Source organism: Dioscorea cayenensis, chromosome 5 (genome assembly GCF_009730915.1).
Source record: "Dioscorea cayenensis subsp. rotundata cultivar TDr96_F1 chromosome 5, TDr96_F1_v2_PseudoChromosome.rev07_lg8_w22 25.fasta, whole genome shotgun sequence".
In the NCBI taxonomy this organism is placed as follows: Eukaryota; Viridiplantae; Streptophyta; class Magnoliopsida; order Dioscoreales; family Dioscoreaceae; genus Dioscorea; species Dioscorea cayenensis.
Genome location: NC_052475.1, coordinates 31266810 through 31288335, shown reverse-complemented (window position 1 = coordinate 31288335; position 21526 = coordinate 31266810). Strand labels below are relative to the sequence as shown.

Below are 21526 nucleotides of genomic sequence, written 5' to 3'. Positions count from 1 at the left end.
TTTTCATTGAAAATTTTAAGGGTGGTCCACTAGTTCTGCTGCCTTAGACTTGACATAGTTAATTATTGAAGACAAAATCAAATTAAATTTTGTGGGTTTTAAATTTTTGTCATAACACAACCCTTAAAAAAATCCCCTTTTACACAAGGGATTTTTCTTTATGCCATGTTTTATTTTTAAACCAGTAATTTTGGTCATGACAAAATCCTCTTAGAGAGTCAAATTCAAATCACATGTAAACAAATTACTTTTGGTAAGCACTCAAAATAAGTTGCAAAATTTATTAAATTAATAACTAGTCATTTAAATACAAAATATTAGTCATAATCATATGAATTAAATAATTTCAATGCAATATAATTAATAAATTATTAGCAAGCATTGATCCAAATTATATAGACTTGGGTTGATTATGCAAGTTATTTTTAACCACTATATAAAAAAATTATTTAGATCTCATCACTCTTAAAACTTTGTAGATAAAAACCCAAAATAATAATAATAATGATAAATAATAATTTGATAAAAAATAATTATTTTTAATAAAATTTAAATCTATCACCACAATAATAATTTAATGGTAAGACATTTGATTCCTATGTGGAAGATCGAGAGTTTGACTATCTTTTTAATGTATGGTTGAGGCATAATAATAAAAAATACATGCATGGTGGTCTATTTATATTGTATAAAAAAAATAAAAAATAAAAAATAAAAAATATATAAAATTCAAATCATAGAAAATCAATGTATATATATAATATATTACTCTATATGGAAAAACCAACCCGGTTCAAAATTGAACCAATAAAAAAACCAACTTGGTTCAACCATGAACCAGTAATAAACCAACCCGCTTTCGCAAAACCCTAGTTCCCAACTCCGTCCTCTTCCTCCGATTCTAGGGTTTGGTTTCCTCCCAAATGCTCCATCTTCTCCGTCGAAACCTTCGATTCCGCATCCCAATCCGCATCTCTCAAACCCTAACCCCAATCCCATTCCATCTCAATGCTTCCCGCTTCTCCTCCAAATCGCCGGCGAAGCCGCCGGAGTACGAGATGCCGTCAGTGACCTGGGGCGTCATCCAGGGCCGCAAGGAGCGCCTTGTCTCCAGGGTTATCATCTCTGATTATCTCAAGTCCATCGGCATCGTCCCCGATGAGCTCGAGCCCCTTGAGCTCCCCTCCACCGTTGACGTCATGCGCGAGCGCGTCGAGTTCCTCCACCGCCTCGGCCTTACTGTGGATGACCTCAACGCCTACCCCCTGGTCCTCGCCTGCAGCGTCCGCAAAAACATTATCCCTGTCCTTGGATACCTTGAGAAGCTCGGCATCCCTCGATCCAAGCTCGGCGAGTTCGTTCGGAACTATCCCCAGGTACTCCACTCCAGCGTCGTCGTTGAGCTCGTCCCTGTCGTCAAGTTCCTTCGCGGGCTCGATGTTGAGCGCCATGACATCCCTTATGTTCTTCAGAAGTACCCAGAGCTTCTCGGTTTCAAGCTTGAAGGAACAATGAGCACATCTGTTGCGTATCTCGTCAGCATCGGCGTTTCTCCGCGGGACATTGGCCCGATGGTGACTCAGTTCCCGTACTTCTTGGGCATGCGTGTTGGCACAAAGATCAAACCTTTGGTGGACTTCTTGCTTTCACTTGGCATTCCCAAGAAGATCTTGGCCAAGGTTCTAGAGAAAAGGACCTACATTTTGGGCTATGATCTGCAGGAGACTGTGAAGCCGAATGTGGAGGCATTACTTAGTTTTGGTGTTCGCAGTGAGAGGCTTCCCTCGGTGATTGTTCAGTACCCACAAATTCTCGGTCTCCCTCTCAAGGCCAAGCTGTCATCTCAGCAGTATTTCTTCAACTTGAAGCTCAGGATTGATCCTGATGGATTCGCCCGAGCTCTGGAGAGGATGCCTCAGATTGTTAGTCTCAACCAGAGTATTATCATGAAGCCCATTGAGTTTTTGTGGGCTCGTGGGTTCTCCACTGAGGATGTTGCCAAAATGTTTGTGAAATGCCCACAATTGGCTGCGGTTAGAGTAGAGCTCATGAAGAATAGTTTCTATTTCTGTAAAAGTGAGATGAAACGTCCGATGGAGGAGCTGGTGGAATTCCCAGAATATTTTACATATAGTTTGGAGTCGAGGATTAAGCCAAGGTATCGGGTGCTTGCTAGCAAGGGGATTAAGTGTAGCTTGGGGTGGTTCTTGAATTGTAGTGACCAGCGGTTTGAGGAGAGGATGAAAGCTGAATATATTGATGCAGACACTCCTGGACCTTCTTTTGCTATGGGAGGGAAATTGGAGATGCCCGGAAATGAGTTGGTTTCAGAAGATGAGGATGAGGACAGTGATGGTGAAGTGCTTTACCGGCGGACTGTTTCACTATAGTATATGTTTTTTATACGGATCAGGTTAACTTTTGCTGGCGATAAGAATACCCTAAATATTTAAGTTACGATTGATATTATAGTCTGATCGCCTGGTCTATTTGTATGGCAATGCTGCACACCTTACTTTTTCTGGCATGGGAAAGGTATCATTAGTCACTTATAAGTTTCTTATTTATATAAATTTGGGATTCTTTTTTCTTGCATGAAATTAACCTGCTTAATTATTTCATTACTTAATCGTACTTGCTTGGTTGTATTCCATATGTAAATCCTTAGTTTAATGTACATGGAATACAGTTATCAACAAAGTCGTTAAAATTTAACCGAATGGAACACTCAATAGGCTCATCTAACAATTTGATACCTCTTTTCAGTGGGCTTGTGGTGGTTTGGTTTTTGTTGCCTTTGTTATTTTGTTGACACTGCTTATGAAATGGGTAGCTTCTTTTAAGATACTCTTTAGTTTTCATGTTTGCTGATGTTTATCTTGTCTCTGTTTTGCATATCAATTCATGAACATTTCTTAGCATGGAAGCTTCAACTCGTGGTCGATGTAGACCCTTGAGTCTTCTCATTTCAGAATCTTTTCAATGCCAACTAAGGAGTTGTTTTACTTAATAGAGAAAGAAGCTCATTTCTGTTACTCACATGAATAATATGTTTTTGTTGAGTTTTTTTTTTTTAATCTTTCTTTCCTTCATTCTTTTTAGCCCTTGTCACTCAAGTGTTACTCTGCTCTTCTTATTGGGTTTCTCAAGAGCAGGTTGACATTTGATATCATGTATTTTTAGCACATTTTAAGGTTGATCATTTGAATTACCATGAATACCTTGAACATTGTGATCTACTGATCTTGTTCTTCTTTTATTCTGATAAGGTTATCTACCCTGAGAGATGTAGTTGCTGGTTCCTATTGGTTATATTCTGTTAGCCAATGTAAACTATTGATAATCTCAGCTGATTGTAGGATCACTGGTATTTATCCTCTGATGTTTGGTGTCTACTGATGCAGGCATGACTAGTCTCTCATTTTCAGATCTCATGCTCAGAGCAATCATTGTTGGAATAATTGGTAAAGTGATGGACCGGATTGCTGGATGCTTGTTCAGTGCCCCTTCTTCTGTGGACACTTCAAGTTACATGGAAGGAGTCATGGGTAAAGGTGAGAAAGAAAATAATGGTAAAAAAAATGGCCGAGGTGCACTGCAGAGTTCATGCTGGATAAGGAGAAGCCTTAGATTAGAGGTCACCGTCTTTCAAATTTTCTCTTTTCTTTATAGACCTTTCATTTCATTAATTTGACACAAGCTGCATGGATGTGAATTTGCCGTGACTAGCGCAAGCATCATCATTTCTGTAGCGTATACGAACTCATTTGGGAGAGTAATAACCCAGATCTTGTTCAGTATGTTGTCAACCCTATGATTTTCCCTGACTTTTTCACATTTCAGTCATCTGCAGCATCAAGTATTCATTCTGTGTGTGTGTGTGTGTGTGTGTGTGTGTGTGAAGCTGTGATATATCATTAGTATTATCCTGCAGTGGTACTGCATGTTTTGGTTGAAAGTAGTTGCTCATTGAAGTGGTATGTATATGTATATATATATAGATGTCTTCATAAATTCGGAAACATGAGCATTGATATAATAAATTTGTATTAATGATTTATTCATTTGCGTGAACTATTATTGGCCATTGTGCATCACTCCATCTACATAAAAGATTAATTGCTGAGGCTGAGTATGTGCCCCATTATGGATTTGATCTGGTAAAAGGGGGCCAATACTCGTGAGTAACCGACCGTAATTTGTCTGCACGGGTAAAAGATTTATTTATCTACCCATAATTTTACCAGTGAAACCGTTTTTTTTTTTAAGTAAATGGGTGTCTTTGGGTTTTAAAAGTATATTTTTAATATATATAAATATATATTTATAGTAAATATTATAGATAAAGTAAAATTTCATTTCATTCTAAATTTTTCATAAATTAATGATTTGTTAGACTATTTGCATACACACTTTTCTCATAACGTGTAATTTCTAAGAGTGAGAGATTGTGGTGGGTAATAATTACATGTTTTTTGATAGGTATTTACATAATTGCATTTAAATTTTTATTATATATATATCCACTCAGGTAAAACGACCATCCACCCCTTTACCAAGTCTACCAGTGACAATTTCCGGGTTCATCGTTAGAGGCTTTTTTTTTTTTTTTTTTTAAATAATGCAATTTTTTTTATTTAATTACCAAAATAGGTATATTTTAAAATATTTATGAGTTTAGGTAAAACGGTAAAGTTGATACCGGTTTTAATAGAATTTTAAAAAAATGGGAAGGTTGATCCCGTTTTTAGTTTATCATTTTTATTTTTTTTTAATTAAGTACGCATGCACACACTCACGGCCTTGTCTGGCCACCTGAAAACATTAGAATATAGTGTCAATTTGAAACCTTTGTTTGATGAGTTTAGGGTTTGGGAGAAGGAGGAGGAGGACCTGAGATGCCGGTAGTGCAGTAGACGAGGATGAAGATCATGCCGCCAAAGGCCCAAGCGATGCCGAGAACGCCGACGCCACCGCAGGTGTCAGTGGCGAACTGAGCTTTGTAGCCTATGACGGTGGCGACTGTGATGTAGAGGAAGATGAGAGTGACGATGAACTCGTCCATATCGAGCAGAGGGGCTGGTGGTGGGATCGGTGTCGTCCTTCGCCGGTGGGTGGGTGGGGCGGTTATAGAAGGAGGAAGGAGGTGTGGATAAGCGTGAGTGGGCAGGGGAGTGTGTGTTGGCTTGTTTTTTGGTGGGATAGAAATGCAATTACACCCCCTAAAAATATATGCAAGGCAGGGGAGTGTGAGGAAGGGCACGAAGGAAGCACACACTCCCCAGCATGCATACTTTATTAAAAAATAAATAAAAATGATAAACTAAAAACGAGATCAACCATCCCGTTTTCATAAGTGCTTATGCAATGAAAACGGTAAGGTTGATCCCGTTTTCTTTAAATTCTATTATAAACGGTATCAATCTTACCGTTTTACCTAAACACGTAAATATTTTAAAATATACCTATTTTGGTAATTAAATAAAAAAAATGCATTATTTAAAAAAAAAAGCCTCATGTTGAGCAAGCCATCTGAAAGTTTTAAGAAATTGAGCAACCAAAACCCTTAAAACACTTCCACATTGAATTTTTCTTGATTCATACCCACTCCAAGAATTATAAATACACCAGCTTCTTCCCCAGTTCTTGGCTAACAAACAAACAAACAAACAAACCGTAACTTTAGAAAGATAAAGAGTGAATACTCGTAAATTCAGACAATAAATACTAGTTGGTGAGCAAATTCATAACAATTTACAACTTTGTTCTGAAAAACAGAAACGCAACTTCTCTCGACAGTACAAGCCTGGAAGGTGTAATAAAACAGCTAAATTTTCCATGAATAGACAAACAACCAGACCTCACCGAAAACAAGTTAAAAATCTAAAAGAGCAAAGCAGCATGTACATTGATCTTACAGCTGTGAGGTGAAGCGTTGGAAGAACTAGGAATTTAACTTAGATAGATGAAACCCCTCAGCAACAAATGGTGATGGTGATGGTGATGGTAGCACTAGCAGCTATCAGAACGATGTTTCTTCAAAGCTTTTTCGGATTCCTCGTCACTGCTCCCCACTCTCGAGTGCTCCATTGCTTGATTCCCAGAAGGATCATTCTGGTCCTGCAACATACAATAACTAAGTTTCGATAAGTTACATTGAATTTTACATTGAATTGATCAGGTAGTCCTGCGTAAATGCGATCATAATGCATTCAATCAGCTTTCTATCTGTTTCAAGACAATTGAAACTCAGGTTTTAACTTTTCTAATAGAGTAGACAAAAATATAAAGCAGGTAAAATATTAATGTCGGCACAAAACAGTTTTCAAGCGTGCCAATGCCTCTGTTAGAGTTAAGTAAGCCCCACCCATCCATGAGCCCTTGTATTTCAAATAACATGTAAGGCCAATCACACGTGAGGGATTGTCAACTATAAAGATGCAAGGAGCAAACAAAACTCATCTCGATTTATTGGGAATTTATTCATGGAAGCTGTCGTCAGATACCATAATGAGTGTGCATGCAAGAAACTACACTGATATACCATGTACCAAATGCATTAATCCTGCATATACCATGTACATCTTTCTTTAAGGAACCAGAGATTAAAAAAATACATAAAGACACTACTGTTCCTTTCATAATAATATGTCATGTTGTTTTTCAATGACCACTAGTGGGACATGTGAGACTTCTCCATATATTGATAAAGCTGGACCGTGCTACAATAGTGTCCACAAAATTTAAATGGGCAAGATTTTGTCAACAAATATCAGGCCCCATAGCTTGAAATGTTGAGAAGCTTTCTTTTACAGCTGCAGATTCAATCATAAATGCTAAAGAAAATGAAATGAGATATGCATGGGTGATGGACAAACAAAACACTTGCTAACAATTGTGAGGGCATGTGAATCAAAAAAGCAAATATAATTCGAATTTGACCACCAAAGAATAACCTAAACATTATGTCTAAAATAATTAAACAACACAAACAATAATAGCAAGGCACAGAATCCATTACCCTAAGATTGGTCATGTGATTTGTGGTCCGTCTTCTTGCAGCTCTCTTTCCTAGATTGATCTGTACGGAGACATTTGCTTGAGACAGATCTAAACCAGAACTCTGCAATGCCTGAGACAGTGCACCCAGTAACCTGCAGTCCACGAATGAAACAAATACCATGCATTCAACCTATGCATTATGATGATGAAAGATATGGATGCCAAATAAATAAATAAAAATCTAAAAAATGCTCTCAGAGGCAATTAACACAACTAAAATCCAGAAACTAAAACAGAAGTAAATTGATAAAACTAACATTTAGAAGAAAGAAATAAAACAGGTAACATAATCTTCCTCTGAAGCAAGTTTGGGCAGAATCATATCAGTGAAGTGGTATGCAAGCATCTTACAGTCTGAGAATTGGCTTCACAGGAAAGAGAACAAAGCAACTACTAAATCATTGTACCCATCAGTTTGAACTTCTGAATTAGAAAGACGAAAACATGATAACTAGATTAAAAAGCTCACCCATGAGAGTAGACGCTAGAGACACTTATAGTGCCCTCATCAATTGCCAGCCCTTCTTGTTCATTCAAAATATCACTGCTGAGAGTACAATCAGCAACATTATATGACCTTAACCACGGAGATTGAGAGTGAGATGCCAGATTATCTGAATTTGAAACAAGTCTTTGTTGCTGCTGTTGTGTATGATTAGTTTCTCCACCTACAGTTGCATAGAGATTTGACTGAACACCAGCACGCATATCAGATTCAGTTGGATTATGTGCGTTAGAAAGTATTGATGGGGCAAGCGGCATGTTACGCTCATCAAATTTTCCAAACATAAATCCAGGAGAAGGGCCATTTTTCATGATTTGGGAGGCATCAGGAATACCATCTACAGGGCCCTGGTTGTTAGTCTGCACCAAAGGATGATTGATAAGTTCCTTAAATTAAAACAGTCAAAGCTCCTTTCATCTCAAATAAAGCTGGTTGATAGAGGTCTTCCAAAGAAAGGCCTAAAATAAACATGCATGCTAAACATCAGCGTATAATTGCTCCCAGAATGTCTTATATATATATATATATATATATATATATGCAAGCAGACATTAAAAATATGAGCTTAAATCTCAAAACAAACACAACGAACGAAATGAAGATGTCCAAATTTGTATAATAAGCTAAATCAAAACAGCCCTACCAATTTTCTCCTAGATATGGGTGAGCGATATTCACATATCTCAGTTTTTCCTTTTCTTATTCTACCATATTTTTGTTTGTTTATTATACTAAACTTCCATGCATCTTCTTTATCTTTTTAAAATTTTATAAATATTTCTTTAAAATCTTTTTTGACGCTCTTGCATCCTATCAATTATTCAAATTTTATAAACTTCATCTTTATTTTTCAAAAACCTCAAATTTTATTTCTCTAAAAAAAAAATTCCATCTTCTGAAATCTAAGTTAAAATTTGATAGAAAATGGCAAAACTTTGTTAAAAATTTTATTTAAACTCATTAAAAAAATAAAGTTACAAAACATATCTAACAAAAAAATTCCATAAAAACATAAAGATATTATTTTTAATTAATTTACTTATTATTTTGAGGAGGGATAGTTATGTTGTTTTCAATTTTATAAAAATGAGTTAACTATTTTCTACTAGAATTTGAAAAGAGAATATTCATAGAGACAATAAACTTTTGGGTTTTTACATAAAGAAATGAAACTTCGAGGGTTTGCCACTTGGTCATCTTCCCCAAGTGAAAACGTCCTAGTTAAAGTAGCATTTAATATGTTCTATTCATAGTTCTCTAACTAGAGAGAACTGTTTTGCCTATGTGAGAAACAAGACCTCATAATTGGTCAAGGACAGACCAACCCCTGATTTCAGTCATAAATAACCACATTAACTAGTTAGATCATCTCAAGACAACAAATAGGTGGAGGCATAAAAAAACTTACTATAATATGCAAATATAATTACGCATATCATCACATGGCACATAAATAGAGTACATTAAGTGTTACCCAGGGAACCAATTTCTCATTTTCCTGAATCCATCCTGGTTGAATTGACTCGTACTTCTGAGCCTTCTCTTGTAGATAGTGAATGTACTCAATGACCTGCGAAGGGGCATAAGGGATAAAAACAGAACATTTCCGAAGAGCTGGATGATTAGGCCAAGTAATATACTTTAACAGTCCAAACAAAACAAAACTTTACCTCCAAAAGGAATGATGCTTTGTCTCTCTTCTGATCACTATGGGGTATGAGATCTCTAAGAATCTGGAATCTACAAGTCGGATTGCAATGCATCATAAGTACATAAAAATATGGTACAGAAACAGGTCCTAAAAAGTTAAACAAATTAGACCGTTTCTCTTACTAGCCATTTAAGTTATATACACGAATCTTCTTTTGGCTCATGCTCAAAACATAAATTACTAAAAGCAACCAAAAAATAAAATAAAAAATGCTTGCCCTCAAGAAAACTGATATGTTCCAAGAAGTCAATACAGAAAAGCATTGGAAATTCTATCAACTAAATTACCAGAAAAGAAGAGAACCAGACGTTGAAGACCAAATCAACCAAGGACCTTTACAAATAAATACAAGAAAAAAATATATATAACAACAAAAAGGTTTCACCATTTTAATAGCTTATACAGCTGACATGCAAATAATGAATTTCAAAGTTGCTCCTCCTTTGAATTTACCTATATCTTTACACTAAGGAACAAAACCCAAAACCCATTTTTAATTAATCTTCCCCATCACATATTCACATCCACATAAACCATTTTTCTATAGAATATTAACAATTTTAATTACAACAGGCTTTAATGAAATAATAGAAAAAAAAACAAATATAAACTAGACGCTTGATAAAAATTCACTTGAATCAAACTTCAAATAATATTAAAACATATTCATCTTAAAATAATACCTAAATATGACTACGAGCTAAAAGCCTTCTGCATTATCTTTTTATGCTTTTAAGAGGATTTGCATCTTTTCCTCATCAGGAGAAACTGAAGAAGGTCCACTACATGTGACAAACTATTAAAAGAAAAAATAGAAATCAATCTATATTTTCTTTCACACTAGTTTAAAACTATAACAAATCCCTCAAATGCATAAATAGTTTGTGAACCAAAATCCATATGATACTAGTGGCATACTAACATTAAAAGCATTCTGTGTACCTGTTAGCAGAAAAACACCACATCCATGCAATATTGCTTATGAGGTCGGCATTATGAATTGTCAACATTATTATTAAACTTTAATTCATTGTTTCAGTAAATGAGCCTATAACATTTCCTTTGTGAACAAGATATTTAAAATTTACAGGAACTCGTTGACTGAAACAAAAGAAACAATTCAGTCTTCAGAAAATAGTCGATCACATGAAGGAATGGAACCACAAATTATGGGAGTATGACACATGGATAAAACCAACAAGTTTAACAACCTCAGAATTGCTATAAATTGCAAATTGAAGTTCTAGGTAAGGATAAGAAACAGCAGAAACACAATAATTTGGTCACTATATGAAAGAATACTCAAGTCGTCAAGCGGATCAGATTTAACAAAAGAAAACACAAAACTAAGAAGGGGAGACTAGTTATCATCATCTAAACAAAACATCAACTGTCAGATGCAGAGACAGCTCCGTAAAGAATAGAAGCATATTTCTAGCAACAAGCATCCAACTCACACCATTCCTAGGAATCTAAAATCCGATTCATGAATAATGCTACAAACAAGAATCCTTCACTTAAGCCAACACAATTAGCGATAGTCTTTAAACATTCTTCCCATACATTGGCAAAAGTGCAGACAAGGAAGAATTTAATATGTTTAATTTCAAATACTAGGACCTCTACTGAACAACAGCTAATGCAAAAGGAAACAATCAGTACCATAAAGTTGGGGACTGATTATGTTTTCCTACTGTGCACATCTTCATTCTACCCTTTTCTAATCACTCTTCACTATAACTCAGAGCTCACTTTGTACTTCTTCAGATCCTGTGTGGCAATGCAGGCCTTAACTTTCTCAAACTAAAATATGGTTCCGAAGCCCGTGAATTAACTCCAATTGTCCTTAATCCTCGAGATCAAACACTAAAACTGATTAGCAACCTAAAAAATTCATAAAAACTCGCACATTTTGCAGTGAGAGTACATTTTACCTAAATTTGCCAATATATTCCAGTCATACGTAGATTAGTTCTATTTTATATTTATCCCTTCTGACCGGACTGATTTATAGCCGCGTGCACTAGAAACCCCTTGTCAAACAAGTATACTACCAGCCAGCTCGATAAATTCATTGAATTATAGAGCATAAAAATCCTTTCTTTCCACCAGACTTTAAATAATAAAAGAAAATCTGGAAAATTACCAGATACGAACTCACCTCTCATTGATTTTGCTCCTCCGGCGCTGCTCCGTTGCCGAATGCTTCGACCTCGGCGTCGTCGGTTCTCCCGACTTCTGATCCCTCCCCACTCCATCCATTCTCATCATCATTTCCCCTGCATCCCAGTCCCAAACCATTTAAACAACAACAGTAAAATCCCACCATAGAAAACTAATTCCAACCAAGAAAACCCGCATGACGACCAAAAAGCACACGAAAAAACAAAATCCAGAAAGGAAACCTTTGCGAGAGGAGCCATTTCTCCTCCATGGCTCACCCTCGAAAGGTTCATCAGGTTCCGGAAACTCCCGCCCCGAATCCGACGCCGCCTCCATCGATCCCACCCAAAAAAGCTTCAAACTTCACGAATTCCAGAGCAAGAAACCCTCAAAATCCGTCATGAATCGCAATCTCCGCCGCCGGCGATGCGAGACGAGGAGAAGAGAAGCAGGACGCAAAGGGCCAAATGGGGTTATTGCCCTGATCTTTGAGATTCGAGTTTGGGACTAGATGGACGGCTGAAAAAGTGAGAGGTCGCTGTTAAACAAGTGGGATCACGTGAAGTTCACGTGGGTGATGTCACGTGCGGACACCGATGAGTCGGCAAGTGCGAGTCCAAACATTTACAAGCTTCACGTGGTGTTCGCTCGTGCCCGGGCTTCTGAATGTACTCATCATCACACACGTTGTCTGATGCCTCGGGAAAAGCATTCTTATGATGTGATGACCTAGACTGATCACGAGGCAAATGTTATTACTTAGTATTTGATTAGAAATTTAGAACAAGCAATATTTATATATGAGAATGCATCCTCTACCAACGTTCGTAGTAGATTTTAAATCAATGAATGTCAAAATTCAACTGTTCTACAGTATATCATGAATAGTATAGAACTTGTTTGGGTACCATTAAATCCCATAGGAATAATATTAATTCATGTGATTATGAAAATAAATCTCTGCTTACTGACCACTGTTTCTATGTTGATTTCTTTTGAAATCTCTGGTTGCTGACAAGGGTTTAGATGTGTGGATTGATTGTTTTTGCTTTATATATGATGTTGGTTTGTTTTTTTCTTGGAAACATTAGTTTGATTGTTAGGTCTTTGTTGGTTATCATGCATGGAAATCAATAAAGTAGTGCAAAGATGAGGTATTTGTACTAATTCTGTTGTTGAATTACTGTCTGGTTGCCTTTGTTTTAAAAAAAAATATTATTGTTGATGAGGTATTTGTGAAAATGACTGAGAGAGATTCACATTCTTCATTCTGTTCTCAGAATTCTATGTTTTGTTTGTTTAATGAAGTTGTTTTAATAGATTGAAATGCAAGTAGGTTTGTGTGTGTTTGCTCATGCAGTTAGCTCAAGACTATTTTTCTTTGTCAGAATCTATGGATGTTTGAAGTGACTTGTGTGGTGAGATTTTTGTTTGTTTAGCTGTGTTTGAAATTGATGTATTTTGTTGGCTTCTTCTTTTCTAAACTTTGAATTATTGTGTTGCTTTGCGGAGTAGATGTTATTTAATAGAATTGGTGATAATATTATGCCAAAGATTAGATAGAGTTGGCCTCTCTTTTGTTGAGAAATTTAGTTCAATACTTTTGTATGTCTTTGATGTCTATCAGGATTGTGACAATTACATATCTTGTTTGGAAGAGATCAATTCTTCAGCCTGTTTGTTTATGTTTTTCATACTAAGGTATGCTATTATTATAAGTTTGGAGGACTAAAAAGTTATTTAGAAAGAGCTAAAGAAAGTTATTTAAAACTCTAATGGCTAATTTCATTTTCAAACTTAAATTCCTATGGAAAAATTTCTATGCACATCCAAACACCCATCTATCGAAATTTTTCCTGTAGTAAATTCCATATAAATCATTTTTGAATCCTATGAAATAAAATTCCTATGAAAAAATTTACTATGCATCCAAACAGACCTTTAATGTGCTTATAAATAGTTGTACAGTAAAAAGTTAGATGCACAGTAATTTGATCTGAACCATTCAATCAATTTGTGCACAGTAACTGAACAAACTCTCGTTGTAGCTGCTTAATGGTTACTGTGCTTGTCTGTGGACATTCGTAGAATGTCCACAGATGATGTTTTCTCTTTATATATAAGAAAGTAGGTACCCATCAACTTTTTTATCTATAGCCACTGGATCACCTGTATAGAATATTCATATCCATACTGAGAAGGTGGTTCAAAACTTACTTCATATACAGTGAGGGCATGGGTTGATAGCTCCATATCTATATAGATCCCTGACACATAATTTATCTAAATTAAAAATAAAAAGTATTCATTATTCACGTACATTTGAGTATTATTGGCATATTTTTTTATTTTTTCCAACATGTAATAATAAATTGTTTTTCAACGTATTAAATATATATTTTATTTTATATTAAATCTTTTTATATATCTCAACTACATATGCTCTATGAACATCCGTAACTGAGCACAGTGAGACAAATATGTTTATTTGGATGTGTTGTGGTTTATAAATAAGTTTTTATAGATCTACTAAAAATAAATTTTGACGGTTCATATTGATTATGTTACTGTTACGATTACGATCTACGGTTTTAATAAAATATTGTACATCCCACTTTTTCACCGTGTTATTGTTGATTAAATAGTTTCAATCGGTTAATACAAACATTCAGATTACGCGTGCTCAATTGTAGCATTGTTTTTTTTTTTGCTTTTAATGAGCCGAACAATGCACTAACCTCAACCAATGGTGTGGGGAGAGTTGATCCCACAATATCTCATTTGGCGAGAGAAAAACTAAAATGAATAATACATTATAATTTGGTATTTTTAGTCCACATATTTTCATCAATATTATTTTACAAGAATTACATAGCATAATTGATTGTCACATAGCGGTGAGCCACAATGTCAAAACCTTATATCATGGCATTGTAATAGTAGTAGTATTCACACGTTGTTTTTAGACTAGGTATTGTTTGCAATACTGTTTAAACAGGTCCCATACGGGTTTTCTAGAGGAGTTGTATCTCTTCTCTCTAAAATTGTACAATAATTGGGACTTATTAGCCTAGTATGATTTTTGCAAAATTTTTAGATTTGCATGACAATTTTTAGCTCATGTGGTGCTAACTGGTTAATAACTTTTTAGAATGTGGATAAACCACAATAATTGATTTAGATAAATAAAAATGAATCTTATTCTAATCAAAAAGTAATTAACTATTTTTAAGATTTCAAAATCATGGATTAAATATAAATATATATATATATATATCATGGTCCGTTAAAAACAGGTAGTCAAAGTAACTGTTTTTGAAACTTGTTGATATGTACAAAAGGTTCCGCATAACCAACTTTTCAACTTTTTTTCCTTTCTGACTTGCTCATATAAATTATACTAACAAACACTATATATAAACATTAACGTTGTGCGTTCCGTGTTTTGAACATGCTCTCAAAAGGAGGGTTTTTTTTTTTCCTAACGTGGACAAACGAGAGATTTCAACCTCTACTTTAAAGAAAAAAAAAAAAATTTCTCTCTTTTTATTTTTATTTTAGACAATCAATAACAATGTAAAAATATATTTATAAGTTTTTTTTAAAATTGAGCAGTGAAATTAAAAAAAATATTTAATATCGAGTATTTGACTGAAATACTCTCTTACCAAAAAAAAAAAGAAAATCAATTATTATCCTATTAATTCTTTTTTACTCAACAATTTTCTCTCATTACTATTTATAAAAGTTTTTTTTATTAATATAAGGATAAATTTTGAAAATAAATTATTATATTCTTAATAAACCAATTTTTATATAAAAATAAAAATTTTCTTACTAAAACACCCGTTATGTAGTACGGGACCAAGTACTAACCACTTTTATAATGTGTGAGTATGAATAGCGACATCACTCGTGAGTTAATTTCTTTCATGAGAATTTAAACCCTCACCATTCTCCACATTATATGAGAGATTTATTTATACCGTCAACCACAAGAACCAAGTGGCTTTCGTAAAAAAAATCTTATAACTAATGTTCTAAACTAAATTTTAAATAAAAATTAAAAATATTATTAAAACTCATAAAATTAAGAAAGTATGATATGACAAGTTTACTTTTTAATTTATTGGAATTATTTACTCCATTGATTCATACACAGTCAGACACTCTTTATATTAAATTAACTTCATTCAAGGATTTTGAAAAGTGGTAACTAATGTTAGGTAATTTGGACAGAAGTGAGTAATCAATAATATATATATGTTGCATTCCAAAACATAATTAAAGATCTATTTCTTGGAGTGTGAACTTGATTCTGATTATGGTTTAGTGATAATAAGAAATGTGAATGGGTGGGTGATTCAAGGTGCCCTGAATCAAGAGAACACCAACCAAGGCCATGTTCTTTGTCTCTTGATTTCATACTCTTGCCATTTTTGGGGAGTTTCAAACTTTCAATCACTTGCTCATGTTTCCCACTTATTTTTATTTATTTTTTATTATATGAAAACTTCAAAGCTTCATTTCTTTATTAATTAAATGTATTTATTTCATCTTTGTTTTGTGAGACCCCTTGGGAAAGTTAAAATATACATATAAGTTTCCAGCCATGGATTGCTCGTTAAGCAACACATTGTGTATATATTTTAAAGAACAGAAGTAAGTCTTAATTGAAGAGTTTTCAAAAGTGTCTTCTTTCATTCTTGTTTAATCTTAAACTCAATTGAGTGCATGGTTATGAGTTATTAATATTTTATGTTTAAGGCTTCATTGTGGATCCGAAGAACAAAGTTAGGCAGCACTTCATGGCTATGCATATGTTTTTATTTATTTATTTTTATTTTGGGTTTTCATTGTTGTAATTTTCTGAATCGACGCATTAATCGTCAAAATTAATGTTATGATCTAACAGTCCCTCTTCAATATGCTAAATAGACTTTTAGTCTCATTCAATAACTCAATCAACTAATTTTCACTACTACTACTACCATTACAAATATATTCTCATATAAATTGAGTTCTTTTTTAATAATAATAATAATAAAAAACACATCCGGTCTTTGACGAGTAAACACATGAATTTGTTAGGTTCTCTAAGTTAGATGTGAGCTCACTTGAGCAAAGATTTTTTGTTTTTTGGGACCAACCAGTTATTAAAAGTGGCATCTCAGTTATTTTATTATGTTTGTAATTTTCTCGGTTCTTTCTAAAAGATGGAAGGGCTTTGAAGGTAAATTTATTTTGCATCTTATCAATCTCAAAAGTTCATAGATTTATTTATTAAGATATGGAACTATTGTAGATTATTAATGACAAGGGTTTTGACTTTCGACGCTTTATATAAATAAAAGATCTTTGAAAACCAAATAGAACTGTAACATTACTACTACTAATAATCATAGCGTCAAGAACTAACATGGTTACTTGGTCCTTACATAGAGTGGAGTTGAATATAAAATATTAAATGATCATTTGCAATGCATCTGTGAATGTTGCCCTGATTAATGGTGGAGGGTACTAATTTTTTTTTCTAATATAATTAACAAACAACCTTGATATTATTGATCTTGTTATCACTCAGTTATTCTCTGCCAATTATCATATGACTGACAACCCTGGAACATATATTTTATATGTATATTAATCATTAGATAATCAGAATGTTATTTCAGTTAATTTTTTGCTTAGATACAACTAAACAAAGGTGTGTACTTTTTTATATAAATAAAACAAATATGTAATCTTAAAAATCTAATGCAGAATAATAAAAGGACAAACTAAGTGATCTTATTTTTACATTAGATGGAGAGTTTACCAAAACTACTGAATAACCATAATAAACATATGTTGAAATTATTTATTTTATAATTTATTGTTTGCCAACGTATTTCCAAAACACCAAAGAGTGCAATCCTCAAATGTAACTAGTGCTAAATTTTTAAAAATATCTATTTAATTTTTATTTCTTCAATACATCAAAGAGGAAGAAGTACATGTAAATTCTTGTATTTTTTTATATTCAAATCACATCTCTTTGTCTTTCAACATTTATTTGTAAATTTTTAACTTTAGAAACATTATTTCACCATTTTTTTTTAATAGTTTATCTAATCGACTTAGCCCATGATGCTTGGGACATCCTGGCTAGAGTTATCATTTATAGCATTGAGAGAAAAAAAAAGTGGATTTTAAACTTTACATATTGCTGGACAACTACCATTATGACTAATATTAATTATCAGTTTTTTATGTGCCCGGATTATTGTAATTCTTAAACCAAAGAGGATAAAAGTAGATGAGCAAGTCAATGTAGTGAAGCTAAGCTTAAAATTCTTGATATTTAACCTAAGTGTAAATGATCTTGGCCGTAAATTTACATCTAAATAAGGTCTCAATTGATCCTCATTTGTCTTTCGCTTAATCTACTAGAAGAAGCTACTTTTTTTTTTTTCTTATAAGGCCATAGTTTTTTTGTGTCATTATTTATTTATTTATTTATTTATTTATTTTCATTTTCAAGTTGTGTTTGTCTTCCATATGTCTTTTTTTTTTCTGTTATTATCCATGCCTAGTGGATACTATATGCTAATCTTCCCCCTCTTTATGTAACTCATATCTATGACTCTTGTTTTGACTTTTAATATGTGTGGTTTAACCAAAGAAAAAAAAAAAAACTCCATGCATGAGCAAGCTTCGCTAGGGCCGGGTATATAGCTTGCTCTCTAGACTCCATGTTGAGTCTAGGGTGAGTTTACCCAGCTTTGCATGAGAGTAATGGGTAAGAATAATAATAATAATAATAAATTGAATATAAAAACAACCAAAATAATGTTTTTATAAAATCATTAAATATCTTATAATATGGTAGTTACTATTTTATTTCTCTTATAACTCAAAGGTTAGTTAAAATTTGAGGGTTTGAACCAATCATGTGGCTATTCTATATTTTTCAATATATATATGTTAAAATAAAAATAAATAAATAAAATATGGGACATTGAGAGTATCTGATGTCAAAAATTGGAATGCACATGAAGCATATTAAAGGGTATCTGATATTAAATTAAATTGTTTTTTAAATATCATTATGTAACAAAATTATATATATATATATTTTTTTTTTTTGTGATTACTATTCTCCGTTTTTATTTTTTATTTTTATGGTGCGTGTGTTTTCCCATCTGAATCCAAAACAAGCCATGGTTGTATTGTAAGTTTGTAACTTCAAGTGTACTTCATTGCATTAGTCTTAATTAATTACCTACAAATTTAAAGCAAAAAAGCAACGAGGACCAAACCCTAGAAATTAGAACATATATTGGAACTGGAGTCTCACATGATAATATAATAATAATACTAAAATAAGTTATAGCAAAACCCTAGAAACCTTTGGGTTGGCAAAAAGCTCAACCTCGTTGCATGCATGACGGCCCCCATCAAGTCCTCATTTCACACTCACCGCCATCGATCTCTACAATTACTACTAGTAGTTATATTTTCGTTTTATTTTTATTATATAATTATATGTTTTTTTATTTATTAAACTTTTTAATTAAAAATCAGTAAATCAATAATATTAATTGCTATATAAATTACAGTAGTAGCCTAGCGGTAAAATACCTGACTCTCTCTCGTGGTTCACCTTTCTCCTAATATTATCACATAAACGCTAGATATTAAACTTAAGTTCAAAAGCTCTATATTTAATCTTAAGAATGTATTATTTTTGTGATTAATGTTTTACAAACTTAGAATATGATATACATCAATTAATCAACCATATTCAATATTGATCATTTTTATCTTTTGCTACCTTGAAGAATGTATTCTTCTTTCTTTGAACTTTGAACACATCATTGCATTAGATATTACTTTTTTTAGTACTTCCAAGTACACAAGTATAAACAAGACAATAGTCAAATGGTGAAAGGACACACTTGAGAACACTTTGTTTACAAGTTAGTAATACATTTATTAGAAAGATGAGAAATGTTGGAGTCCTTGCTTTGACCCATAATCAACCATGCACCCTTAAACTTCTTCTTTATAAGGACCAAGCTAATACATAAAACACCCTGATCTTCTTCTCCTGTTTTTGCTATAAAGCATTGCTACATGACAAACATATATACAAAGCAAGTGGTCATTAAAAAGTCATGGCACAATCCATAAGATGCACAACCTTACTACTTTGCCTTTTGCTCTCTTTGGTCCCTCTACAACAAGCCATTGCCCTTCCTAAAGGTAAAGCTATTTACTTTTCTTTTTTTGCATGCACTTTAAATTTATGTTTAAACACTAATCCTGAAGTTTATATTCCTCATATCTTACTTTGTAGTTAGTATTATGCCTGATCAACAAGTCCAGACTCATGATGAGGTATATATATATAAAGAAGTTATTCAATTTTGTTTTGCATAATAATTTATTAGTTAATTAATTATCCATGTTAATTTTCAGAAACTTAGAAACAGTAATACAGAAATGATCACAAGTGCTTCTGGTATCAAAGGGAGGAAGATGAAATCAGAGAAAGTTGTGGAGACAGTGATGAAAGTGAAATCTTATTCTTCGTCTTTTTCGAAATGTCGGCATGGAGGATCAAAAGAGGAGTTGAATTTAGATTGTGAACTAAGTAAGAGAAGTCTCCCTTTCATCAGTTCTGATTACCATTTCCCCAAAAGTCATCCTCCAAAGAACAACTAGATGTGATCAAGAAAGGTGTTTAAGCCATTTGGCTTTTTAATTATAGTTAAATTTTTTTTTAAGTATATATACTTGTAGCTAGTTAGATGACCATATATAGGAGAGAGACAGAGAAAATCCAAGCATTGTACTTGTATTCTAATTATGTTCATCAATCTAATTAATTAGCTTGTGATCTTGTTTCTGAACTTAATTGGTTGCCAAGAAGAAGAGGATTAATTACTTGCAAATAATAAATACTTATTGTTCCATTTAAGTTATTATTCTTTTGGTGCAGGCTTGGCCAAGACCTCTTCAAAGGAGCCATTTATCTCATTGGATAATAATGAGGTAAATTATTCATTTTATGTAACTGTATTCTAAAAATAAAAGAATATATGGCAACTAGATTAATTAATGTTACAAATTATATAAATTAAATAAAGCCATAATGTATACAATTATTGATAAAACCCTAATTAATTATAAGAAGCTGCTCCTTCTTCTCCTTTGCATATGACACAGGATCATACTTGCAAAAGTAAGAAGATTAAAAGTTCATCAAGAACTGATCAGAAAATGAAACTTAAAGAGAGTGATATTGATGTTAAGAAGCAATCAAATACTACAAAGGTGGCAAAGATTTCTTATCATGAACCATCATCATCAGCATCATCATCATCATCATTCCAAGAAGAAGATGTTTATGAAGGTGTAGCTGAAGTACTTCTGAAAATGCTGAACAAGGACTACCATGAAAGAGCTCACCATCATCCTCCTATCAACAATCATCTACCCTTACAATCAGAGGGCCATGATAACAAACCTTAGATATATATATATATATATATATATATTTATGTGTGTGTCTATATATGGACCTGAGCTTGCATGACTGTTCCTTAAGTTTTGCTTGGAAATATCATCTACAGCAGTTGTTTCCAAATTATATATATATGTTAAGGAGCATATTTATAAATTAATGAAAGAAGTTCAGTTTTCTAGTCTCAGTAGTGAAATTTTGGGCTGAGAAGTTACCTAAGTAATATGATCTAGTCTCAAGTTGAGGGTCTCCCTAAACCTTTATATATATATATATATAAACTAATAAAAGTGGATATACCATGGTTGATTGGAACTCATCTCCCCTGGTTTTGGAACCAGAGAATACCCTGCTTCTAGTCTATTAAAACCTGACTTGTCCCAATCACAATAAAAAAATATAATAACATCACATGAGACATGTGTCAAAATATGATAGGCTGGACCCAGGAGAGATAAATTTGGTTGATTGAAAGAAAAAATCAAGAACACAAGACATCACATGTCCAGACTTATAAAAAATAACATAAAATAAGAAAAAAAGCTAGAAGTTTGTCAATAATGAAAAGAATAAC

At 33.3% G+C, this 21526-nt stretch overlaps 2 protein-coding genes across 5 annotated transcripts; one reads left to right on the top strand and one right to left on the bottom strand.

Annotated features, from left to right (window-relative positions):
* Positions 1-881: 881 nt before the first annotated feature.
* LOC120261737 (transcription termination factor MTERF4, chloroplastic) lies at positions 882-3846 on the top strand. Its single transcript, XM_039269720.1, has 2 exons — positions 882-2535; positions 3405-3846. The coding sequence occupies exon 1, from the start codon at positions 924-926 to the stop codon at positions 2388-2390; it is 1467 nt and encodes a 488-aa protein (XP_039125654.1). The 5' UTR covers positions 882-923; the 3' UTR covers positions 2391-2535; positions 3405-3846.
* A 1817-nt stretch (positions 3847-5663) lies between these two features.
* Positions 5664-11941, bottom strand: LOC120261647 (transcription factor BIM2). Of its 4 annotated transcripts, none has more exons than XM_039269615.1 (7): positions 11684-11941; positions 11440-11557; positions 9238-9307; positions 9030-9137; positions 7532-7926; positions 7022-7154; positions 5664-6136 (listed from the first exon to the last, which is right to left on the bottom strand). In XM_039269615.1, exons 1-7 carry the CDS (start codon positions 11775-11777, stop codon positions 6110-6112), a joined length of 945 nt encoding a protein of 314 aa, XP_039125549.1. In that variant the 5' UTR covers positions 11778-11941; the 3' UTR covers positions 5664-6109. The 4 variants fall into 4 exon arrangements, with proteins under 4 accessions (XP_039125549.1, XP_039125546.1, XP_039125548.1 ...); XM_039269612.1 differs by having other exon boundaries at positions 5664-6120; positions 11684-11938; XM_039269614.1 differs by having other exon boundaries at positions 5664-6120; positions 11720-11938.
* Positions 11942-21526: the final 9585 nt, after the last annotated feature.